Raw genomic sequence first — 27,552 nt, 5'->3', positions numbered from 1 at the left:
AAGGACTGTACATTCTTTGAATTTATATTACCTATTTTATTAGGCCCATTATAGCTTACTTTTAAAAGAAAAAAGGAAAATTTGCAAATTACAACCATTTAAAGTTCGTATTTTGCAAATTGCACCCATTTAAAAAAAAGAAATTGCAAATTGCATCTCAAAAGTTCGTATAAATTGTAAATTGCAGCCCGATTTAACTTTTTCATCGATTTACAAGTCGAAAAATCTTCTACTGAGGTTTTAGGGGCCATTTTAGCCCTTAAGGATCCAAATTGAGCTCGGAATTAGCAAAAAAATAACGCAAGTGCCTCGTTTTGCGTAATAAAAATGTATCGATTTGTGGAAAACTGTAAAAATGAGACACTTACGTTATTTTTTTGCTAATTCAGAGCTCAATTCGGGCCCCTAAGGACTAAAATGACTCCTAAAACCTTTAACGAAGATTTTTTGACATATAAACCGATGAAAAAGTTGAATCGGGCTGCAATTTACCATTTATACGAACTTTTGGGATGCAATTTGCAATTTTTTTTTAAATGGCTGCAATTTGCAAAATACGAACTTTAAATGGGTGCAATTTGCAAATTTTCCAAATAAAATAAAATAAAATTAGGTGTTCCCACCTATTCACCCTTTGGGCAAATTGGATTCAGAGTTCAGATATGCGTTGTTAGGTTCCAGTCCCCTTCCAATGCTATCATAGTTAATGCGCCATTCACCGTCATTATGGGGTCGTTTGGTTGAATTATTTGGAATGAGTTGGAAATTTGGAATGGAGTTAGAATTCATTCCATCTACATTTATGTTTGGTTGAGCTTTTTAGTAATGGAATCTCATACCCAAGAGGTTCTAGCTAGGGATGTCAGTGGGGCGGATTAAGTAGGAGATTCGCCCCATCCCCACCCCATTGGGGCGGGGATGGGTCTCGATTTGGCGGGTTGTGGGGCAGTAATGGGGATAAAAATCATACCCGCCATGGGTGATGGGGCGGGGGTGGATTTTAAGTTGTACCGCCCCGCCCCGCCCCACCCCACCCACCCCACTTCGTACCCGTCCCATTCCCATCTAATACCCACATTTATATATCTTTAAAAACAAAATTATATACTTTTATACTATTTTATAAAATAATTACATGAAATAAAATATCAATTATAATATTTTGTATTACACTTATATTATAAACAAAAAGGTGTGTAATATTAAGATCGATTTTTTTTTATTGTAATCCGTATTAATTATGTTTGATTGTGTACTTGAAAGGCGGATATTAGGCGGGTCTTGGGCGGGGATTAGGTGGGTTTTTGGTGGGAATTAGATGGGGGTGGATATCCAAGTGGGGGGCGAGGCGGGGATGATTTTGGAGTTGTACCCGCCGGGGCGGGGATGGAGATTAATTCTGGACCCGCCGCAGGGATGAGAATGGGGATGAAAATGTTAAGTGGGGATGGGGATGAAAAGGCCAACATCCGCCCCGCCCCGCCCTGCCCCATTGACATCCCTAGTTCTAACTCCACCCCATACCCATGGAATCCCATACCCACCTCTTCCCATAAGATTCATATTCCATTCTATTAATGAAGTAAATAATCCGTTCCAACATTAAAACCAAACAACTTTAGACTAATATGGGTTTTAGAATTCATACCTCTCTAATATTAGATTTCATACCAATCCATTCCAATATAAAGAACCAAACACCCCCTAAGTAAATTTTACTTAGTCCATTCTAAAATAATTAACAAGGTCAAACTTGAAATTTTTTTTTTACTCACTAACTTGAACTTTAATAAAAATCATAATCATAATGAAGTTAATACAAAGAAATAATAGTACAAAGGCAAATTATCAATTACTATACACTATGGGAGAGTTTAAAATTTCACCCATTCGCTACCATTTTAAGTGATCAATTCAAGGACAATTGGAAAATTTCTATCTAACTTTACCATAATTTACTATTTACTCGCTAGATGGCCCATAAAGGATCTCACCAGATTCATATGATACAATCACAATTAGAGCCTTAATCCCAACAATAGGGTCTGCTACATGAACCAAGATTACATCCATATGATCATGAACAAAAAAGACTTAACAAAAAAAGAAGAAAAACAGTCATGATGTCTCACAAGGTGCAATAATCCCTCAACACCTGCCTTGCAAGATCAACCGCTCCACTTCTTTTGTAGATCAAGTGCAAATTGTACGCTGCTTCTCTCCGGAGGTCACAATAGCCGGATTTTACATCTTTTGCAGGACTTTTATCTACTTTGATAAGCTCTGGTAAGGGGCAGTCCTCTTGGGAAATTGCAAGGACCCTCTCATAGTAAGTAGCTGCTAATGTGACAAGTCCTACGTGGTGGAATGCACGAGCTATATTATACAAGGCTTCCTGAGAATGACTTGGGTTAGTAGGTGACTCCTTGAGATCATGCACACAAAGAAAAGACTTATTTATTAAATTGGTATAACGAAGTTACAAACTTAGAAAAAACATTAATATTAGGCAATCAGGTAATATTTATTAATGTAATAGATACTTGTCAACTTTTCAAACTTCATCCCTGAACAAGTTTTCTTATTAAACAACACCAGCTTACCTGGCTATTTTCACAAAGTCGCAGATTGTTGTAAAGGAAAGCTAAGCCTTGTGCAACACACTGATGCTTGTTTTGAAGTCTATGTCCAAGGGCTAAATTGACTAAGGCAGTCCCTGCAAAGGAAGATGCATAAGTTAAATGGAGAATCGACACCAGCACACTCACAATAATCAGATTCGGATCAAATTACATAAAACGTACCAACACAGAGATTGGTCAGTGGGGAATTTGGCATATGTTTATGTGCTTCCAAGTATTCCCTTGCAGCTACTTGGTGTTGACTGATCATTGTAAACTGATTTCCAGAAATAATCATGGGTGGCACTAAATCCTTATGTTCAACTCGCATATGATGCAGGAACTTATTATGCTTTGAGAGACGGTTCTCTAATCTAAAGCCAGATGAAGAACAATAGTAAGAATTAATAAAAGATAGTTTCTAGTTTCAACCAAAAAAAAAAATACTGAGGGAGAATAAGTCGAACACAAGTCACCTGGGAGTTAGGCTGAGAGCAATGTCTCCAACCACCAACCCCACACCCCCCCCCCCCCCCCCCGCGGGCGAGGTTTTGGTCCCTCGGAAATCGTAGGGAATTCCCATTCCCTTACCCCTTCTCTCTATGTACATTCTAGATAAATAATAAAAATCATAACGCACAGCTAACCTAGAAACCTCCCTCTAGTGTAGGCAAGCAAATTAAAGCTCGTATTATCAGATACCTACTACTACTACTTATCTATTCTCATATGATTTGATATAAGTAACAAGGTAAAATAAGGTGAACTAAGCATAGCCTAAACTTGCTCAAAAATGTAAAATTACATGCAAAGCAATACATCTTGAATCAGTGATTGGACACCTGCAAATCAGGATCATCTAATTATTAACTAGGGAGCCAATTTAGCCCTTCTGTAAATTAAAAATCCTAATTCCTAACTTTAACCTATTGGGTGGCTAGGCACATAAATGATATGAAGGTAGAGACAGACTGATAACGTCTTAAAGAACAATTGATGATATCTGGGAACAAGGCAAGAGGAAATATTGAGGACAGGAAAATAAAAGGAATCCTCAAAATATCATGAATGTCATCCAAATGGGCAGAATGCCTAAGCCACAATTTGAAGGTCTGTGGATATCACTACAGTGAAATGCCCAGGGCATGATAAACACAGCTTTAAAATGACATAGGTTGCGGTTAAAGCTAGCTCAAGAGGATGGCATCGTAAAGACAACCAATTCACTAGTCAACTAGACTTCAACTTGTCTCTTCTCAATCAATTTCCAATTCTCTTATTCCAATTATCTAACCCAAGTCAGGATTTTTTACCACACATACATTCCCAAATTATTTAACCAATTACAATTCTATTAACCCTATTATCTAACCCCCCAAGTCAGGGTTTTAAACAGATACATATATTCCAAATTCGCACTTCACACCAAAACCTATATTGGTACTCTTTTCTTGAGAAAAGTACCATTAAAATAGTATTTATAGAATTTTATAAAAATTAAACTTCTTTTTTGGTGTTGCTTAAACTAGGCTAAACAAGACTTCATTCAGCAAAAAACTAAAACTGGTTCAACTGGATAGAGCAACTTTCTGCGAAATCAAATTTAAGAACCAAACTGCTTAGTTACAACATGTTAAGCTATGAAGTATGAACAGGGTTTTAAGAGCATTATAAGGGTATTATGTACCTCAAGACTAATCGATAATAACAATTCCAGGCAGCAACACTCTGTGAACGCTGCTGAACAATGTAGCGTACATAGTCAAATCCATCAGATGGATCAGTAACATTCAAGGCTATTTCTGCAACACAGGAGATACAAGATGCAGCTTATTAACAACATAAAATAGACATTCATAATATTCATTTTGATGGAATTGAAACAAAATTAAAGTGCTAAAAATAAAGAAAATGGGAAAATATCAATCCACCATGATGTCATGAACACAACAAGTAGAGAAGAGTTATGAAGAATCTTGTGTTAAACACTTACGAGCTCCGAGGGACTGAAATTTCTCCTTTTTCTCAGCAGGCAGTGTCTTGTAAGTTATTTTCAAAGTGAGCTTTATAAGTTCCAAAGCCTCACTATACCTTCTCAAAGATGTCAATGCTTTGCATAGCTAACACAAAAGCACACAGACGATCAGTTCAGGCAAATAAGCATAGCAATAGAACACAAAGATACAATAAAGTTCGCGATAGAGAACAAATTAATGGAGAAAAATAAAACACTCATGACACAAACAGCCTATCTAAGAATCAAACTTGGAAAATAAGTGCAGAAATCCTTCCTCTTAACGTAGATTTCTAGATGGCAGGTCTTAATTTATAAAATCTAAAATCATTAACAAATAGGCAATCTCAGAAGCTTGCCATGGTGCGCCTAAGGCATGCATAGGCGCTGAGGCACAAGGCATCCTAGGCCATCAGAAATATGTTCAGTTTTTAGTAAGTGAGCTTCACTCTGCGCCTTCCTTCATATACATTGAGCTTGCCAAAAGCAAAAACAAAGTTAATAACCTTCAGGATATAGACACCTTCACTTTTACCTACATTAAGAACAAAAAAATTGGCCTTATATATACCACAGGTCTTCTAGTAATACTCTATAATCAAAGCTTTCAAGGAGTTTAACATTGAGATTTGAGAACCCCGACTTGCTAATTAACAGAGGTCAACAAGGTGCTGTCATCAAGCAGTCCATTGTGATAAAATACTGTGTGTACAAATGAGAACTAGACAGCATAAGTATCACAAAATCAATCCATCCGGAAACAGGGAGCATAGAGCATGCCACCTAAGCAAGCCATGTTACAGTTTAAATTTTACATAACATATAATTAGAGTTTCAGTTTGATATAACTAAAAACATATAGTGTAAAAACAATTCAAAGTTTAATTTACTTTAAAAAAATTAGAATGATTATGATTAGTAAATTAAGCATAATGTTTGCTACATAATTTACCATATTTATACATTATACCACAGATAACAGTTCAAAATATGCTCTAAAATAATACGCATATTTCATGTATTAACACATCACATTATACAAATAAGTACAATTTAGTTTTATTAGTTTTAATTGTCTCCAGTGCATGATTTTGACTGAATATCTTTATCTACAGACTCAAGAATTGTGAAAAGTTGATAATTTGAAAGCACGCATTGAAACAAATCTAACAAGATCCCACATGACCATGTTCTCCTTGTACATAATTATAAAAACGGTCAAAATTTGCTAAGTTTGATTGATCCATGGAAAGCAAGTAGGAGTATTATAATAGAATGAAGGTAGTAATTAGGGTTGGGAAAGAAGCCTGCAACACACGTATTAATGGGATTACAAAATCTACCCTACAAAACAAGCTGGTGTATGTCAATGAAAACCAAAGTCAATTTACTGCATGTCAAAAACTCCCATAAATTTACTTAGATAATTTCCGCATTTCCTAATATGCCTAAATCAGAAACTGTGCTGGCAGTGATATTAGATAAGGCAGCGAGAAAAGGAAATTCAGATAGGTCAAGCATACAACACCTTTTAATGAAAAAACTGAAATTTGGCAAGCCTCGATCAAAATAAAATGAAATAATGTAACTTAACAATATTATTCATGCAAGCAGCATTAGCATAGGAGTCATGTTATAAAGACTGACATCTGAAATGAGATTATAATGCTCCTCGTCCTTGAAGAGATTGGGCAATGGAGGCTCCTTCAGTGGTTGTTGCTGAGCACATCCCAGACAAGAGTAATGAATAATCACATCCAGCAAAAAAAAAAAAAAAGGAATTTTCATCAGGATAAATTGAAGTTCCAAAGTCGAAAATATGTTTTTACCGGAACATCATCTCCTGATTCATCACTCTCCCAATCAAGTCCAGCAGCCATTGCAGTAGATATCTTTTCTTCTTTAAATGTTGCTCTCTTTTTAAGCAACTTTGCAGCCCTATTAGCTTTCAACCTATAATGCAAGCATAGAGCAAAGTGAGATACATGCTCCATATAAGAGCAATCATCCTGTATTCAGAATCTTCAACCTTAGAGGCATTGTAGGAAACAACCAAACAATTAGTATAAGAGCACAAATACTCCCTCTGCCCCAAGAGTAACTTCCCACTTCTCTTGGGTACATAGTTTTAGCCTTTTAGGAGAATATTAGTGGCAGGGTTTTGTTGAGTTTATGAGTACAAGAAAACACAATGTAGTGTGCATATTGATTGTTTTACAAATGAGGTGAGAGAAAGTGGAGACTGGAGAGTTGGAGACTATAATGCTTTAAGAAATTATAGAGAAGTTAAATAAAACAAGTGGAGGGGAAGCAAAACACCACTATATTAAGTAGAATAGTAGACCTATCCAGGGAAACTTGAGGCGTTTTTTGTGGAACAAGCATTTAGAGAGAAATAAGAAGTTTTTTGTGGGATAGAGGGAGTATATGGCACTGCTAGTCTGCTACTGTGCCATCAATGCAAGGAAGAAAAAAAATTACAAATCTATAACCCCAAACACACAAACACAATATTGTAGGTGGATTAGTAGAAATTATTCGGTCGGATTAAATTCACAAATGACCTCACTACATATGTTTAGCAGAAGGCAAGACGTATAACAAAAAATTCAGTGGTGTTTTGGAAGTGCAAATCATCATATTCACCATAATTAAATAAAAATAAAAAATAAAATAAAATAAAATAAAATAAAATAAAATCTTCTAGTAAGATTCGGGGCCAAAGGATGCACATACTTACAACTCCTTTCTGGGAGCAGGCCTTCTAAAGTTTTGGAAGACAGAATCAGTTTGATGATCACCAAGAACTTTAACTCTCTCAGATAGTTCATTCATAGAGAGTCGTTTCCTCTGTTTTGCCTGGAGCACATAGAAAAGAGAGGCCAACATAGTTTACAAAGATGATAGGAATATGATATGCAATCATAGTATCATACATCTCGTTAGATGGTTTATAATCATAGCACCTAGCAGATACAAAGACATACATATCACCTATCACATATGGTATTTTACTGTGCAAAAAGTCATTAATAACCAACAATGAAATTATCACAAGTCTTTATTTAATTATTTAACAGTTGAGTGGAAAGACAGCTGGAAAATAAAAACATGGCACTAAATACAAAGGAAATACCAAAGAAAGTTTCTTGAGATTGCTTAGTTGCTGGTACAAGGAATGGGTATTGTCCAGGATTCATTAATAAATATATACTTATGTGTAAAAAAGCATTAACACAAAAATGACTAAATGTAGATGGACAAAGATGTGTGTTCATTATTTGATAGCATTGAAACAGTTCCAGTTTGATCAAGTCCAACGTAAATGCAATCCTAGTCATCATATCCCATCAGAATTCAATCAAGAAGACCATACAGCAAACAACATCCCTATTTTTAACCTCCCTTCTCTCCCTTGCTTCCTGTTTCTTTTTCTAAATTTAAACAACCTAACCAAGCTTCATAGTTGCAAACAAAACCAGCAATATCATCGAGGATCCATCAAAAATAAGTGAAGCAAAAATTATAGCATTTACTAACTACAGTAGTGGCAATCACAAAGTAGGTATTAGGTAATGGAAGCAGAGTCACAATTCAGGAAGGACAGCATGAGATGAGGAACGGAAACCCATAGGAAAGGACTCATATCAAAACCATAATTTTGGACTTTTAACTCATACACTAAGTGCTAAGCTTCCTCACATTTGCATATTCACAGTAATCTAGTTCTAAATTTAAACAACCTAACCAAGCTTCATAGTTGCAAACAAAACCAGCAATATCATCGAGGATCCATCAAAAATAAGTGAAGCAAAAATTATAGCATTTACTAACTACAGTAGTGGCAATCACAAAGTAGGTATTAGGTAATGGAAGCAGAGTCACAATTCAGGAAGGACAGCATGAGATGAGGAACGGAAACCCATAGGAAAGGACTCATATCAAAACCATAATTTTGGACTTTTAACTCATACACTAAGTGCTAAGCTTCCTCACATTTGCATATTCACAGTAATCTAGTTCTAGACTTAACCAGCTTTATATATTCAACATCAACCTTTATAAGGAGGAAAACAAGCTCTCATGTGGCCAGATTCACCATCATTTCCTTTTACTTTGATTTATGATATTACATTAAATGTGAGGTCTTATAGTTTTCCAACAGCACCCATATTAAAAAGACGCACATAAAAGGAAGAAGCTAGAACTCCATACGTCCAACCCCACGTAGGCCAACTATTTTTTTATTTTTTTTCCCAAGTTTGAATATAATATTAGCATTTTTGACCATATGCTTCCTGTGCTATTATGTAGTTGCAATAGTTTGACCTTTGCACTATTCACACACTCCTCTTTGACTCTTCAATGATAAGAAAAATATAGGGTCTTGTTAAATTTGTCTCAATTCATAGTTTCATACTATCAAAACTTTATAATTTTTACATATTGATAATAACTAATATATAATTGAAATTTTACATTGACAAACGTGAAATGAGAGGCGTTGCAACTAATAAAAAAACAGAGGAAGTACTATACTAAACATTTATAAATTAAAATACTTTCATAATGCTATATTTTAACCGTTTGATAAATTTAAGACAATTAATTATTATAGACAATTAATTATTATAGACAATTAATGGTTATAGTTGAAAAGTTTTTAAAGTGGAGACCTCTCTTCAAAGGAAAGAATAAAAGCACAAGAAAAATTGATAAAGACAAATTTAAGCAATCAATGGCTTTGGCTATGAGCCATGGAGCAGGGAAAACAACTTGTGTATGATTGTAAAATGTAATAAAATAAACTAACTTAAGGAGGGGCATTATGGGTAGTCTAGTACTTAGTTTTATTATAAATAGAGGGAGAGGGTAAAGGAAGAGGCAAGCAGATTTTTTGAATAACTATTTTGAGAGTGGTGACCTAAAGTAACTAACAGAGATTGGCAGTCTAAAGTTGCTAGCTTGTACAAATCCCCATTTTCAATATTTTCAACAAAGATTCGATCTTTTCTCTCTGTTTGCAGTGTTAATTGTGTGTGTGAGACAGTGAGAGTCCAGCAAGCTTGAGTACATTACATAAAACTCCTACTTCCACTACTGCAACGAAACTACTATATTTGAGTATGCTTTGCTTGATTTGTAATTTTCACAGCATCCATTGGGTCCAGAAAATATGACAGGTTGACCATCCTATAATGAAAATAAACCGCATGATGAAAATTGGCTTGATTCTGTCTTTCAGAAAAGTTTCTGTACTAGTCCCAAAGCAACTAGGAGTGAGGTTGCATAGGTCTCCACCTCATTAAACCCTAAGTATGCCGAGATCCACACTAAGGCATGCTTGTTTGTGTTTTTTTAGCATGTCAATTGCCCAAAACAGACACAAATTTTACCATACATACACATGGCATGGAAAAACAACTCAACATAGAATTAACCAATATATGCATGATTATTAGCTGCAGGAACTTCCTCAAGAATAGACATAATGCCCTAATAGATGCATGTTCCACGCAAGTATGTTGGATATACTAATATACAAGCATGACTGAAAACAGGTAAGGATACATGCAAGTGCAAACTTGTGTGTCTGGTTGTGTGGATGTGTAAACAGGAGACAATCACTTCCAGAGGCTACAATTTCAAGAAAGTACCTTCTGATCCATCGAATCAATCTTAAGTGATTCATGGATAATGGGGTAGATCACTTCAACAAAGGCCTCAAGCTTCCCTTTAGTTCTATAAATTTGAGCTAACCTCAACTTTACTTTCACATTGAGCCACCAAGGTTCTGATTTATCTGCATGCATGTCCTTTGAGAATACTGGAAAAAAAGAATATTTCACAGGAGAGGATGTCATATAACTCTGATCCCCACATATTTTTAGAAGGAAAAGCAGTCAAGAAACATGCCACATCACTACCTGGGTTAGGTGGAGGTGAAAGCAATTCAACCGCTTCTTCTTCTCTGTTTTCCTTAAGGAGAAGGGAAGATAGAGTTAAACGAGCATCAATGTTATCTTCACTTGCTTGTAATCCTGAAATGAGAGACTAGTTACTAGCAAGAATTAAGGTCAAACGACTCAAACCACATCAATTTTTTTAGCAACATCATATAGTATATACTACGAGTACTAGCAAAGTTCACAGCATACAACATTCTCAGCTAAAATAGATTTCTACACTAGACAAAGCAATCTCAATGAAGCAGGTAAATGCTGGGAGGTGGGACCTATACCTTAGATACAAGACAATATGCAGCTATAACTGATACTGTTCTAGTTATAACACTACAATACAATCAAAACAGTTACTCTCTCTAACCCAAAATAATTGAATACATTTGACCTGGGTTTTGATTAAGAAAAAAAGTTATAATGCCATTAATTTTTTCACAATTCAAAATCTATATTTCTGCCAGTCACAAAGCGATACGACGACCAAGGTTAACAGAAAAGGTGCAGTGTGATACTAAAAACAAAGAGTATTCTATCAGTTTTGGGATGGATTAAAATCAAAATCTACCCTTGCATATATCAATATAGAAATGGATTTACCTCAATATTATATGATAACCAATTTCATGCTAATATAAGAGCCTGTCGCGAGAGGGAGATAGGGTTGAAAATCTGAAAAATTTATTATTAAGGGAAATAAGGAATGAATCTGGTCCCAAAGACAAATGAATTGATACTAGTAGTACTGGAAAAAATTTCAATGAAGTTGATATTTAAGAATACATTGTGGCAAGATTGGGTCACTCATTCAAAAATATTTTGGGTGGTGGAAAGATTGTCAAGTTGATGCTTGCGATACTTTCCAAGAAACCTTAAAAGCTGACCTGACACGAGGAACTAGAGCTGGCAAAAATTGACCCAAACCATGAACCTAGACAAAATTAGCAGTTTCTGTCATAATATTTGACCCAGTTAAGTAATTGAGTTGACACAACCCGACACGTTTAAATCAAAGTTAGGTTAGGGTTGAGAATTTCAACCCGCAAAAAGCTATTATCTTATTGCACGGACTTTGGCATTTATAGATTCACTGAGAATCACGCATTTACTTTTTTTTCAACATATATTGGACTATTTGTAGTTTGGGTGGATTGGGGCCTTACATAATAAAAAAAAAAAATTCTTTCAAGATAGATTAGTAGTTGATTTAATAAAATAGTCTAGAGTACTGGTAGAAAACCTCATTATAGAATCGTCCTCAGACATTTTTTATTCACTCACATATCTCTTCCCCTTTCTTTCTTTTCCCCCTTCTCTCTCAGTTGTGAAAATATTTTACCTCACAAACTCCCCAGAAGCTGCCAGTCTGCAACTTCAACCTTCACTTCACAATTTAAAACCTCATATTTTCAAACACAATAGAAATTCGAATCAAGGTTACCTTTGGTTTGGTTGATGGTATCATAAATCCAAGTAGAATCTAAATTACTACTACGTATTTGTAATTATAAATTTATAAGTTGCGAATCGCTAATGTCTTTCTTGCAAATTGCGTCTTCTCACATGAGTACTTTATCTCTTGTATAATTGTATTAATAATTTGCATGGATCACATATATGACATCAACTGTAATGATTTTATGTTTTTTGATTCAAAACCAGCATAAACATAAGAGTTAATTAGGTTATGCTGGTCAGACTAGATTAGGCAGGTTAGGTCAGGTTGTGTTCAGGTCTGTCCAGACTTACCCGTTTAAATAAACAGGTTATGGTTCAGGTCATGGATTCCAACCAGTATAAGAGTGAACCTGATTAGAATCAAAAACTCAAATTGATATGAATTAGGTTGACCCAAAACCTATAAACTCAAAACACAATTCAACTCAAGATATTATAAACTAGGCTCTAGGGAAAAAATAATAACTCTCGGTTCAACCCAACCTATTATTTACAAGATCTGAGAAAAAGTTGACACCTAATTCAGCACAACTTGTATCAAACCTTGATTCAAATATGACATGAGTATTGAAAATGAGTTCCAATAAATCTCAAATTAATCAAACAAAGAAATTAAGGCTACTAAATAGCCGTGAGATCAAATATACCAAGCAGCTATAACACCACAGCACTGCATTAATTAGTATGACAAAATGAGTAATATGATTAACTCAATTCAACTTACTTATAAGTGGGCACTATATAAATTAATTTCATGCCTACAAGGCTATAAGCTTAAAGAAGGGCAAGGAAAAGAGCTTCAGAAAAATTGCAAACCTTTGTAGAAGAACTGGATAGCTGAAGTAGCTTTTTCCAGAGCAGAGTAGCAGTGAGCAATTTTCAAACTTACGAGCTCCTACCAAAATGAAACACAATAGTCTTGTAAAATATTCAAATAGAGAAAGAATTTATCCTAGAAAATTAAAAATTAATATATATATATATATATATATATATATATATATATATATATATTGGGATCCAATGAGAAGTTTCTTAAAATGAGAAGGATGGAATGTGCATAAGTTTTTTACTAAATGTGCATATTTTTTTCACTAAATGTGCAAAACTGATTTTTGAACAAATAAAGATTTTGATTTTTCTGGAAAAATAGAAAATGTGCACGTTATGAACAATATTTATGCACATCGAATTTGGGTCAATTTTTTTTATTTTGCACATTTAGTTCAAAAAATTTGCACATTTAATACAAAAGTTATGCACAAAAAATCCTTCTCATTTTATTTATATATATATATATATATATATATATATATATATATATATTAAAATTTAAAAAAAAAAAAAAAGGTACAACTCGTACTGTTATTAGGCACTTGATAGATTGATGATGCAGGCTGCTTTACTTCTATACAGCCTTTTCTAGATAGTCTAGTAGCCAGTTTACTGTATAGATATACTTCATGTATTTCATTTTTCATTAATTAATTATCAACATTTTAAGGCTCGTTTAACTTTTGAGTCTTTAACCCCTCCAGAATCTTGATCAATTAGACAACAAGCATAAGTCCCCCATTATTCATTTCTTATGAGTCTGCATAACAACTATTCATTTCTTCTGCTCATATTGCTATTATTATGATGTCATGAGATTCAGTACACAAAACCCATATACTACTATACTAGGCAACAAGCACAAGTCCCTCAGTATTTGTTCCTTATCACTGCGCATATCAAATATTCATTTCTTATGTTTATAATGCTTTAATTAATTTTCATGTGATGTCATGAAATTCAATACACAAAACCCGGCTATCACTCAAATTGGGACAGGGAATCAGATGTATGTAGCTCAAAACCTGTGTTACTCAGACTATTCAACTCCCCTAAAGTACTTGTGTCACACCCTCGCCACTCCAATTGAAGTATGCACTTAAGTGACTTGACACTTCATTTTAAACCAAAAAAACAAGGAAATTTTGCATATAAAAATAAATAAATCTAAATTTTGACACTTAGCATGTAACATAACAGTACACATTGCTAAGCAAACACTAAAAATGAAGAAAATTTCAAACACAGTAATAAATGACCTTACATTTTTTAAGACACAGCCGTCTAACATCAGATAATACTTCAATGCTAACTCATGTTGGTGCAGATTCACATATGAGTTGGCCACTGCCATCATATAGTCCATTTGCTGTTCCACATTATTCCTTTGAAGAAGAGAGAAACAAATCTGTACATCATTGGAAAAATAATAATACAATAAGTGTAGAGGTACCAATATCATTTTGAACATAACTACATAATTCTTTCTACCAGGCAATCAACAATTAACAAATACAAGCCTTTGCAGATCAATAACAAGATTTTTTTTTTTTTTTTTTTTTTGGGGGGGGGGGGGGGGGGGGGGGGGTGGGGGAGGGGGCTAAGGCATAGGCACATAGCATACATATCAGAGAAGAAAGCAACTACTATATGTAGCTAAGCATTCAAGCAACCAGAAAACAAATAAACCAACATTATAAGTTAATGCTTTCACTATCATTTAAAAATCATACCTCCGCTTTCTCTATATTCCCAAGATGAGCATGGCAAATGCCTTCTCTTACTCTCAGACATAAAGGAAACTCTTTCACTAAACCACAGGCCTTCTTTGCATGCTCAATGTGCTGAAGTGCTTTAGTATATGAATTGCTTTCTATGAAGAACAAAGCCAACATATCAACTACGGTTAAATCAGCTTCAGAAGGATGGTTGTTCAGGTAGTCCTCCAAAAGAGTAATAGATCGTTCAAATTGGCCAGATCGTTTGTACAACTGCAAATTAAAACTAGTCAAAGACATACATTTTCAAAATATAAAACATTACTACCTCTCATTGAAAAAGATTGTTCTCCTTTCTGCTTCGGTAAGTTTCAAATACGTAATAACAGAATTATTACAACACATTACACATTTTACATGTCCTTTGGACCAAATAAAACAATTGATTTTACGCATGAGACTTTATACTACTTGTATATAGAGAGAAGATACATCCTCAGCTTTTAATCTTCAAATGAGAATTGAGAAGTGCACAAAAATCATAGCAAGGCTGTAAAAAGAAATTTGTAATATGACAACATATTATTCAGGCCAATCACAACACAATACCAAAATGGCTTTGCATCAGTCACAATGTCGCAAAGAGCCCTTTAATATTTTATAAGCATCTTTTTACTGATTGTTATAATGGAAATTCAGAATTATTCAAAACGATAATCTTTGTTTTCTCTACTAGTAATAAGGTAATACAAACGGGAATGAAATATAAGGTCAATGAGTAGAAAACCCCCAGATATTTAGGACCATCTCTGAAACAAGCCTAGGAGTTTAAGGCATCATAATCGGAACTTTTTCCTACTAAATGTGTATCATTTCTCTGTCACAATAGCAAACACCACGCATTCTAAAAGTCAGTAGTCATCAAAAAAGGGCATAGAGAGACATCAAATATTACAAGCGACACAGCAATCCAAGTCATCAGCAAAAAAAGGTAAAATATATATAAAAATTAAATATCTACTATAGAAATTTAAAGATGAGGATCAAGACTATACCATTGCTGCAGTCTTGAGTGCTTCAACATTATCAGGGCAGATTTGAACTATCTGATCATATGATTCAGCAGCTTTTAAAAAATCTCCTGCCTCCATGCAAAGTGAAGCACGATGGTACCTGAGTGTAATATCAGCTGGATCCGCAGTAATTGCCTTAGAAAGACACCACCAAGCTTGACCAATATTACCCAGCTCTCTGCATAAAAAATTATGAGACCATCAATCAAGTAAAAATACCATCAGCATATTGTATAGTATCTGATAATGGAGCAAAACTCTTGAAAAATTCTACAGGTGAACCTCATGAGAAATCCATTTCTAAACTTTCAAAGTCAATACAAACAATATGAACACCTCAAAAGTATATAAAATCAGATAGAAATAAGACAGTGATGGGTTTATAAGATATTAGCCTATCAAGGCTCCCCTTTTAAAGCTTAAATCGACCCTTCTAAAAGTCTATTCGGAGTTTTGGACATTACCAATTATTTACAGAAGTGTTGGGCTCAGTTAGTTCGATTAATAACAAAGTCACTCACAAAATCTATACTTTCAAGTAAGAATATTGAGACCTAAAATGCAGTTTCCATGATCACCTTAGTCCAGCTAGGTTACAAGTAATGTGGGAAGCCATTGCCAATGATCTGTAGCCAACCATTGCAAGGCAAGAAATGGCCCCACAAAGAGGTTGGTGACAGATAATATTAAAGATTTAGTATACAATCTATATTATAATAGGTTATGTCCCAAGTGGATGGATCTCCATTACCAAGTATGTGTTTTTCTTCATAAATTTTTATTCTCATTCATTACCCTTAATTATGGAAGTAATTTGGGGTGATAATTAGTATTAAAAAAACAGAGAAGATGGTAATCCATAACCTGGGACATTCACAATCTCACAACGAACATTCCATAGAGAATTACAGACAATCTCATGATTAATTGACTATTACCTCAATTTGCCACCTTGTAGGCCTGCATCAAAGGGCCATTCAATCTTTTAGAAATGTTAATGGAAATTTCAGTGAACCCTGACTTCCAACCATAAACAAAATGTGTCTTTAATGATGTGTGACCCCATAGTAATTAACTTATATGGCCAATATGGGTGAAAATGGAGTGTTAAGAGTTTTTTGGTTTTTGTCAGCCAATGGCCCACACATGAACTTTGAAAGCAGATCTTTTCCAAAATACTTATGGTAACCAAATTTTTACGCTTACTCTCATTTTACCCTTTATATTGTAAGAGGGTGTTTGGTTCAAACAAAAAAAAAATAGGTATAAGGTATCAAAACCCATACAGACATACCTACTGTTTGACATACCTATACCTTAAACCCACAAGATATGGGGGTATAGAAACCAAGGAGGAAGTGAGATGGCTCATAACAAGCCTATAGGTATCGAATAAAAGGAAAAAGAAAATTAAACATTTTTGGATAAAAACAAACACATGGCATTAAGAAACAAGTTTCAAACCCATACCACCTTGATTTCATTAAATCCAAACCCATACCAATTTATAAACTAAACACCTCCTAAAAGTGTTGTAAATGTATTACTCTTAGTTTGAAATTGCTATCTTAACAAATTAAGACCGATTTTGTTACAAAACTACTATATTATAATTTGCTTTATGTGGTTTTGGATACTTACATTTAGAGAGGAAAAGGTACATAAAGCTACTTTCACTTGTGTTTGTTCAAACTCCTTATGTTCCATATTAATCCTTTTTAAGATAAAAATAAGTTGATTGAAAAATTACATCAAAAGCTATGTAATAAAAACATCACATTCTAGACAGGGGTATTCTTCCTTTTTCCAAATAAGTAGGAGAATTCAAAGCATTCCCAAGGATTTGTCATTGAGATCCCACATTCCCACATGAACAAAGAATAATCAAAAAGTTCAAGGATGCTTACATGGACCAAGTCACAAGCGGTTTCCACAAAGGTGATTCTTTTGGACCAAAATTTGCAGCTAACATATAGCAATTCACAGATTTCGCTTTGTCGCCCATAGAGTTATATACGAGCCCAAGTGTATGATATGGATCCGGTAGGTTTGGGGCCAGTAGAACCACTTCTCTCAACAATCTGATAGCCTAAAACAGAATGACCAGAAAGTTAATGGACGCCAATAAACTAAATTGAGACAGGAGCAATGTTGAACTGAAAAGCACCTAAACTTTAAGCTTAATTAAGCGTACTAATGTTAGTGGAGTAATATGAGCAACTACAATGAACTACAACAAACAATGAATATTATCAGTGAAAAAAATAATGATACCACAAATTAAGAGATGCGCGATCCAAATATGGACCACACCATAGACTGGGGTCATAACTCAAAAGAGGTAAAGATGTAGACATAATAAAGATATCTTGGAAGTAATAGCCAGAGTAAGACAATGTGAAGTGGTTGGTAGATCAACAAAACATAATTAACTTGATAAATTATTGCACCAGCATATATAAACTAAATCAGCACATTATCAACTGTTTCAAATTACTATTTCCAGGCAATATTGCAAGCTGAGAAAGGGTGTAGCTTGCACACATTATACAAAAGAGAAGCGTTTACATTGGTTTAGAATGGGAGATATTAAAAAAGGAAGGACTCAAAACTGAATTCTTGATTTATAAAGAAGTCATAATCAAAGCAAGGCAAGGCAGAAAGACAGATATACAGGACACGATTGCTATGACATGTTAAGTGTATTGACAAATACATGCTGCATCAGCACATTGCCAAATTGTTTAAAAGTTGAACACTTTCAGGGTGAATAACAAATGACAAAAGAGAAATGTAGCTTGCAGGCAAATAGGCAACCACACAAAGGGGAGATTTGGTTCAAATCGGTACAAAGTAGAAGAGATAGGAGTATGGGACAAACATGAACCACTACTATTCCTGGAAAATCAAGAACTATTAGCCAGAGTTTCCTAATTCTCGTACACCCCAGCATACCATGCTTTAGGCTCCCCCACTGATTCTCAATTTCTCAGCATTCCACAACTTTGAGAGGTCAAACTAGTAAACTCTGAAAAGCAAATCCCCTTCAACACAGCCCTATACATGGTAGACCAGAAAGAAGGTGAATAAATTACTTTGGAGGTGTTTTAAATAGGTTTATAGCCTGTTTTCCTAGATTTACCTCAAACATTAGCACCAAGGGTAGACCTCTAGTCTATACATTATCTTCCTGCCTTATAATCATTGACTTAAAATTTGGCTAGAGCAAGAAAAAATTTCAGAGCCCTGTTTTCTGTTTCTCAAAAGACCACCATACACTGATGTGGTCAATTAGTAGTTTGACTCCTTACACTTCAAACTCGCCATGATTAATCGTATGTACCTCAGTGACGGTACTGTGAAGTGTGAACCCATAAGGTTTGAAGTTTGAACTGTGTAAAACGAGATAAGTTGCACGTGTAGACTCTGGATATGCTATGTCGCAAAGCAACAAACAGGGAAAAATCCTCAACTAGGCCTCCTATACACAAGTTTCCTCTGTGTTTTAGCTTCCCATTAATATCCGCCCACATTGCATGAACGGACCAGGACCTAAATACATTTAGGTTTCTAAAAGTGAAGACTTCCTTGAAGTACAACTATGGATCAAACCCCCAGCAGGTGCAGCATCTCAATATACAGCCTTTGTAAACAATCACTAGTAGAACACATAACCAACACTCCAGTTTATGAAAAAAATTTAAGCATCCTAAGGAAGTCTTCAACCCCTTGTAGAAGACAGTGTAAACCAGAACCAGCAATAACTAGAGTTAAACCATATTCTTCATGTGATGTGCTTTCTCTAACACTGCCACTAACAAAGTGAAGTGTAAGGATACTACTAATTAGAACAATTACTAGTACGTACATAATGTTACCAGTCAAATGAAGCACCCTAGTAATAGGATTCTTAATATGGACCTCAAATTTCAAGTGAAGTGCCTCCCTAATTTTGAACATGAAGGAAACATGATCAAACCCCCAAATTGTGAACAATTGAACATAACCCATTTAGTCTCCTTACTCGTGCCAAAGAAAGCAAGTTTCATTTCCCTTTCAAAATATTCACTTATAACAAGTCAGAATTTCTACCTTTTCAAGAAAAAAATAGGTAAACCCCTTAGATAAGGAAATATCTGCACAGGAAATAACTCGTCTACAAAAACAATGAGAATAAATAGACCAATAGAGTGCCAAACACGCTTCAGTCGTTAAAAGGTAACCCTAGGAAAATCTGCATATAGTAGCCCAAAAGAAAAGCAAAGTAGGCCACTCTCAAAGCCTCATGAAAATAGTTGTATTCTGAAAGCTCCATCTTGTAGTGTTAGAGCCATATAGATTAATTTGTAACTAGAATTACAAAATTTTATTACTTCCAAAATTTTGCATGGCTGGCTATCTAACATGCAAAAGGAAAAGGGGAAAAAAGAGGGGGGGGGGGGGGGGGGGGGGGGGGGGAACTATGTAATACAGTATCTTATAAAAATAGAATCTAAAAAGCAAGAAGTGCCCTAACTTTTCCCAGAAAGTAACTTGATCGCCGAATTGAACACTCCACAGACAGATGACACAAACATCAAAGAAATTTTACGGCTGTGTATCTTTGTGGGTAGTTAACCATAAGTTTATTTTTGTAGCACACCATCTTACACTAATTTGTCAGCTTCCAAAAACACTTCCAATCATTATTTAGAGCACTACAATAGTCTTAATTTATTAGAAGTATAATTGCATTCATTTTCGTTCCCTAACTGAACTCCTAGAGAATAATCATTATCTAGAGAATGTGCTAGACATGAGAAGGCCAAAATCTTACTCTGATCATGCAGGAAAAAAAAAAAACATAATTCAATGCGATTAAAGAGGAAAGGGAAAATACATCAATTGAGTAGACAATGTTTGATTTAACTTAAAATTCAACTTGCAAAATTAAAAAAGGCACAAATGTTAAATAGAGCAACACATACTTCTTCATAGCGGCCATGTGCATAATGAAGATTAGCATCACCAAGCTTCTTTGTGATTTCAGTGCTAAGCTTATTTCTTGATCCTTTACGCCTCCCTCTCTTCTTAGGCTGTAGGATAATATAAAACAAGAGAACAGAGTGAGATGTGATAAATCACGAAATGAAGCAATAGTAAGGAGCAAGGGAGATATGCATAGATCATAAGATTATATTTCAGCCTTACAGGTCACCATATAAATCGATACTCAAACTAATTAAATAGCCTCACATTTTAAAACTATACAATAACAAGGATAAAAATTAATAATAAAGAAATTTTTTTTTAAAAAAAAAGGTGTAGCTGCAAAATGTCCTGCCATGATAACTGCAGCCAAGGGTCCCAAAATACACAAACTGACTACAAAAATAAGGAAAAGGAAGAGCAAGGACATGCCAGGAATCATAAAAAGTGAAGAACTTCAAAACCATGTAAGTGTAAAACATCACATCACATAACTATCCAGAGCAAACAAACAAATAATTCTATCCATGACTAGATTAGTGGGAATTTGATAGAAAAAATTTCAACACATGGTAATGAAGCTTTCCACCAAGTTCTACAACAAGCACCATTGGTATAGATACAAGCATTTAGTCAATATACATAGATGAACAATATTAATCACAACATGATATTGATATATTTCTCCCATCCAGATGTGGTGTTATTGTGAAGGCATAATCACAGCCCGTAACTAATCCTTAAGCACATTAATAGATAGAATATTGTTTTTTTTTAATCGATACGCTTATGCACCACATTGTCCACATATAACTTTACATCTTACACTTAACTTACGCATGTCCTAGCTATCCATGTCCTAATTACCTTTTTCACACTTTCTCCAGACACAAATGTTCCTATATGCGATAAGTTTGATCACTAAAGCAGCCCTTTTAACAGATAAAGAAAATTCCATCATAATAAGACTTCACAAAAACTCACTGGAGAAAACAGAGTCCCAATTACCAATATAATTACCTTCTTAGATCTTCGCCTAGAAGCATAACTCATGACCTCCTCCATTTCTGCAGGGGTCGCTCCAGCATTAATCTCCAACCTCTGCTTCTTAACTGACCCTTCTCTGCCAAAATAACCAATTTGTAAAAATTCAATGTCAACACACCAGGGAAATTCCTAAATAAAGCTTAGTATAACCTTGGGAGATCAAACTGATTAAGAATGAACCCCCCCCCCCAACACAAACACACGCACGCGCGCGCGCACACACATAGGAAGAAGAATTAAAAAATTATTCACAGATCGCCAAATCTCAGGAATCCAGGATATAACCTAATAAGGGGATAGCAGAATAAATTTGTGCTCCTAAAACATTAATAAATCTAACAAATCCACAAGCAGCCAAAAAGTCATTATATTGCTGGAAAGCATTATGTAATTGCTATGTTAGTGATCCGTGAAGACTTTACATCGGCATAAGTAGCATCGAAGGTCTTCATGCATTTAAGAATATACGAGGACTAAAAGCAGTAAAATGAACCTTCATGCAAAGTGAAGAATATGCACTTAAGGTCTTCAATTAAGTGCATATATGGAAGTCGATTCCTAAGTATTAACTAATGAAGACATAGTTCATAGTTGACTATGTATCAACAGTTTAACACCAACTTGCTAATACTAAACACAAATTCGCTCAAAACAGATGATTGGCATATGCGTTTTCATGTTCTATCTAACCACTTTTGAATGCTATCTCTGCACAGCATACATATTTGTTCTCTTCATCATAAATAAACTTATTGCATGAGAAATAAGTTATTCTGATCAGGGCTACCCGAGCTCAACTCAGAATTACAATAAGCGTTAAGATAAGTCAATTATATGCAAAAAAACACACTTATTTTTCCACATACATTAATGCCTCATCACTAAATAAAAGGTTGGTGCTAGACTGCTATTCATGCTAGACTGTTCTTGTTTCGATATACAATTAAATACTACATATTTTAAATTAAAATTATGCAAAAGTTAACACAACTATAAGGAAATGAAAAATAATGCAAGGTGATAAAGTAAAATACCCTTGGCCTTTGCGGCTCTTCCCAACCAAAGTTCCATAGTTGAGCTTTTCGAGCTCTTGATAAAGTTGAATTTCAGAAGTACCTTCTTTAACAAAATCCAAAGGGTTTATATTCCCTTCAAATCTCACTGAACATTCCTCTTCTTCCTCCAACTCATCCTCGCCTTCTTCACCTTCTCCCTCCTCACCTCCATCACCATCATCTTCGTTGTCTTCTTCTTCCTCCTCCTCCTCTCCCCCATCTGATACTTCTCTCTCCTCGAAGACATTGTCTTCCTTCAACCCATCTTCGCTCTCCATCGAGATAGAACAATTCAGGCTACCCTGCAACAAAAATAGGAAATCATTGTGACCAAGCGATCTGTTGCAGTCATGTTAAATCACAAATTAAACAGAATTATTTATACCCTTAACAAAAATTAAACAGAATTATTTGAGTATGATACGTTGTATAATTCCGTAAAATAAAAAAAAAAAATATGATTAAGCAAGTGACAATTAAGCAACATGATAATCTGATTAACGATACTCAATTGAAAATTAAATTCCGGCAACAGTCAACTAATTCACAACACAAATTGTACAAATTCCGCCGTATCAACCGGAGTTTGGAGTTGTAACCTGGGTGTTCTACTGCTCTTTGCCGCCAGAGTTCGAGCACAAGTGCTGCTATTCCGTCAATGTTTGTGAGAAGCTGAAGAAGAGGAGAGAGAAAATAGTGGTTTTAGGACTGATAAAAATGGTGGTTTTGGGACAAAGGGTTACTGGTGACTTGGTGAATGCTGACGAGAATAATGGAGGTTTTTTAAAAGAGAATAATGGAGGTTTTGAAGACTGAAGTGAAGAGTGAAAAACTGAAAAAACACTAACCACTTCTAGATCTTCAGAGCTGCCCGCAACCCAAATTGGCTTGGATCCGGTTAACCTTTTACTCCGTATCTAGTACTCCGTATACGAAATTGCAAAGTACGGCTAGTCATACCGTGTGATTGGTCTTCATGAAGGTTAGTGTTATAGAGGTTATTTGGTCAGTGTTATTGGAGTTACTTCGTTAAGCGAATGCGCTAAGGGATAAGATAAGTCAAATGAACTGACTTACTTTGGTGTTAGATAAATATTGCTTCTTTAAATATAATAAAAGCAATATTTAATTTTCTTTTAATCAAACTTGACCGCACATACATAGTCATATTGGAGTTAAATGAGGTTTTACACTTCTATTGTGCAATTATAACTTCTTGTTGCAGTTGCCAGCTGGTGCTCATTTGCGCGCGCGTGAACCAACCTATTTTTTATATATGAAGAAACAGAACTTCGTTAATGATATATAGTCACATGACACTTACAAACAAATCTTAAGAAATCTAAAAAACAAACACAAGTATAAAACACCTTAAAAATTAAAGAAATTGCATATTCGATCAACAATTGGCTTAATAAAAAAAATTATCTGAAACAATACATTTTGTGAGTTAGTACAAATTTTACACGCAATCCACTGATGCATAGTCGATTCGGTGAAAATACTCATGCAGTCCTCCATATACGTATGGAGATTATTAAACCCTAGATTTTCAATTTTTGTTGGTTGATCAAACAACATAATCAACCATAATTAAAAACATCACTAAACCAACGGGCTATCATATTAGTGACAACAACTTCAATTGCTTTTAACGTAATTTTTTATTTTCAGAATTTATGATTTTTTCCCAAATCCAGTATGGGTTCAGCTGAACCCATACTGAATCCGTCATTGCTTTATGTATAATGTATATCTCGTACATTTTGCACAGATACATTTTACTATTTTATTATAAACAAATACAAAGTACATTTTGTTCACATGTTTTTAACATTTATTGTTTGCACTAACTATGACAAGGAAGATGGATGGTGTAAAAAAAGGTTGAGTGTAAGATTTTTTTTTTTTTTTTTTTGAGTCGATTTAATGACACAAGAAAAATACAAAGTAGTGGAAAAATCGGATTCATGATGTTTTTAACATGGGAAATTCTCTTTGGTGAACTTCAACTTTTTAATTTTCTAAATGGTAAACGTTTTAAAATTTTACTATCAATGGTAAGCCTAAATTATTGATTACCATTGATAAGTGTTATTTTAATAAAAATCCTTAAATATATTTTTTATTTAATTATATAAAAAATATTTTTCAAAAAAAAAAAAAAAAACCAAACCCCTCCCTCACCCAACCTAGCCACCAGCAGCCCCTCCCCTGTCGGCGTCCACCAGCCACCTCTCCCCCGCCCCCACCAACACTAGCGCCCAGCTCCACCTTCGCCGGTGCGCCGTCCTTCAATACCCCACCCCCACTTCCTCTCTTTCTCCCAATCTCGAACCCCCCACCACCCCCATTTCCTTCACCGACTACCGACCTCGACCCCACCCCAAACCACCCCGAAAATCGGTGTACCTTCTCGTCGACCCCCCTCCCTAGTTCGCCAACCCATAAACCCTTAAATCCACCCCAAAACACCAAAAATACCCAAACCCGTTTAAGGTTTTGAAACCAAACCCAAGAAACGGGTTTCGGTTTTTTGGTGGTTATGTGATTTTAGGGTTTTCGTGGTCGGCTCATAGAGGAGGGGGTTTGTCAGGGAATGGTTCTAGTTTTCATGGTGGTTTGGGGTACGATTAGGGCTCGTCGGGTGGCGGTGGGGGAAATGGGAAAGAGAGGAGGTGCGGGGCGAGCGACAATGGGGGGAAGGGGAATGAGAGGAGGTGCGGGGAGTCACCGGTCGGAGGTGGGGCAAGCTAGGCGTCGCCGGCTGGAGGTGGGGAGGACAGACGTCTTTTTTTGTTTTATAAAAAAATATTTCTAAAATAAATGTAAAAAAATAAAAAAAAAATAACTTACTATGGCTAAATATCTAGTTAAAATTTATCATTAATGTTATAGTTGACTTAATGTAAAAAAATTTAGGTTTACCATTGATGATAAAATTGTAAAACGTTTACCACTTAGAAAATTAAAAAGTTGGAGTTCACCTAAGAGAATTTTCCTTTTAACATTTACTCCGTAGTATTTGGATAAGAATTTACAAAAAAGATTATAAAATAATAATGATAATAATGTGAAATAGTAAGTGGCCATAGAAAAAAAAAAAAAAAGAAAAAAGAAAAAAAAAATTGTGAGGTATGTAAAAACATGGGTGTATATGTAAAATAGATGGTTGGAGTAATCAAGATTAAGAGTTTGTTCACATTTACTAAACCGAGTTGAGCTGAACTGAACTGAGTTGAACTACTTGGAGCTCAACTAAACTGATCTGAGCTGAAATGAATACTATCACCGTTATATATTAGTTGCAACTTTTGTCATTTCGGGGTGCTACACATTAGCTGCAACTTTCATTTTTTTCCTATTTTAGTAAGTTTTTTATACAAAATTACAAAAATATCCTTACTTAATATTTCAATAACACAATTAACTCACCACATCATAACTCATTAAAATAATAACCTAACTTAATTAACATAAATATTCTCACCTAATTTAATTCACCCAAAACCAGATTCAATCAACAATCAACATAAATTCCAAAAATCATCAACTTCCATCAATCTTCATCCCAGCTCCACGAACTCATCCAACCACCACTTTCAATGTCGCCGCCACCTCTAGCCACAACCTTCAATGGCGCCACCACTGAATACCACCTTCGATTTCGCCACCACTAAAGACCACCTTCGATTTCGCAGCCTTTGACCACCGCCCCTTCCTCTCCAGAGTTCCTATTTCCCCCTCTCTCTCTTCAAATCGTTTAGATCTGATGGTTTGGAGTGGTTTTCGTGAGTTCGGGTTGGTTCACGGTGACGACGGGTTGGATTTTACGGTGGGTGAAGCTGGTTTAGAGGTGGTTTAGGGTAGGGAGTGGTTTTCGTGGGTGAATAGTGGGTGAGTGAGGCTGGTTTCAAGTGGTTCAAGGTGAGGGGTGGATTTCGCGGTGGTGGGTTCGAGGTGGTTCGTGTGAGTGGGGGTTGGGGTGGTGTTAGGGTGGTTCATGATTGAATGGTGATGGGTTCGAGGTGATTCAAGGTGAGTGGGTGGGTTTGTGGTGGCTATATGGTTGGTGGTGCTGATGAGGGTGGTGGTGGACTGGTTGGTGTTGGCAGTGGACTGGTGGTGGTGTTTGAATTATTAAACATCCCTACTCTCTCTCTTAACCTTAATTGTATATCATTTAATTCATTAATTACATATTATGAAATTTTGCCTAGGAGTCCGCGAACCTCCTAAAGTTACAACTAACTTGAAACGGAGGTAGTATTTTTTAAGAGAAGGAAATTAGGAGCTGAACTGAACTGAAATTAAGCTGAAGTGAACAAGCCCTAATGTAAAAAAATTAGAAATGAATGTATGATGGAGTAAGAATAACAATATAGTTAGAGTAAAGAAGCTTTTTATAAGTAGGACATTAGATAATACGAAGAATATGAATATGTCAATAACATTATCCTTAAACCTTATAAAAATGCAAATGTTGGTACTATTCCTTATGAATAGTATTTTTTGGTGTTATTACAGCCTTGCCCCCAACATTAATGAATTGCCAATTATACCCCCTATTTCCACCGACTTACTTGGCCCTTGCTTTTCACCGACTTCCTCACCTTCTGACCTTCTTGCTTCTTCCTTCTTCCAACTCTGTCTGAATCTGAAGGAAAAAGGGTCAGTATTTAGGGGAAACAAGGAGAGAGAAACCTAGAGAGAGAAACTTCTGCAACTCAAGATCAACGATCATCCATTTCGACGATGGTGCTTCGATTCTTCTCAGCGTTTCGATTACTCTTCTCCTGTCGAA

The 27,552-nt window shown here is 35.3% G+C and overlaps 1 protein-coding gene across 2 annotated transcripts; it reads right to left on the bottom strand.

Annotated features, from left to right (window-relative positions):
* Positions 1–1,830: 1,830 nt before the first annotated feature.
* LOC145567258 (uncharacterized) lies at positions 1,831–23,624 on the bottom strand. 2 transcript variants are annotated; one of them, XM_081626517.1, is made up of 19 exons: positions 23,348–23,624; positions 22,728–23,050; positions 21,667–21,769; positions 20,646–20,753; positions 17,586–17,767; positions 15,661–15,856; positions 14,621–14,878; positions 14,152–14,295; positions 12,870–12,948; positions 10,563–10,676; positions 10,293–10,462; positions 7,376–7,494; positions 6,465–6,588; positions 6,283–6,354; positions 4,615–4,741; positions 4,309–4,423; positions 2,805–2,995; positions 2,604–2,716; positions 1,831–2,425 (listed from the first exon to the last, which is right to left on the bottom strand). In XM_081626517.1, the coding sequence occupies exons 2-19, from the start codon at positions 23,024–23,026 to the stop codon at positions 2,129–2,131; spliced, it is 2,811 nt and encodes a 936-aa protein (XP_081482643.1). In that variant the 5' UTR covers positions 23,027–23,050; positions 23,348–23,624; the 3' UTR covers positions 1,831–2,128. The 2 variants fall into 2 exon arrangements, with proteins under 2 accessions (XP_081482643.1, XP_081482644.1); XM_081626518.1 differs by having other exon boundaries at positions 1,831–2,395; positions 23,348–23,623.
* Positions 23,625–27,552: the final 3,928 nt, after the last annotated feature.

This window comes from Chenopodium album, chromosome 11 (assembly GCF_948465745.1).
Source record: "Chenopodium album chromosome 11, dcCheAlbu1.1, whole genome shotgun sequence".
NCBI lineage: Eukaryota > Viridiplantae > Streptophyta > Magnoliopsida > Caryophyllales > Amaranthaceae > Chenopodium > Chenopodium album.
Note: the sequence above shows the minus strand (reverse complement) of the source record. Positions and strands in the feature narration are given on the sequence as shown.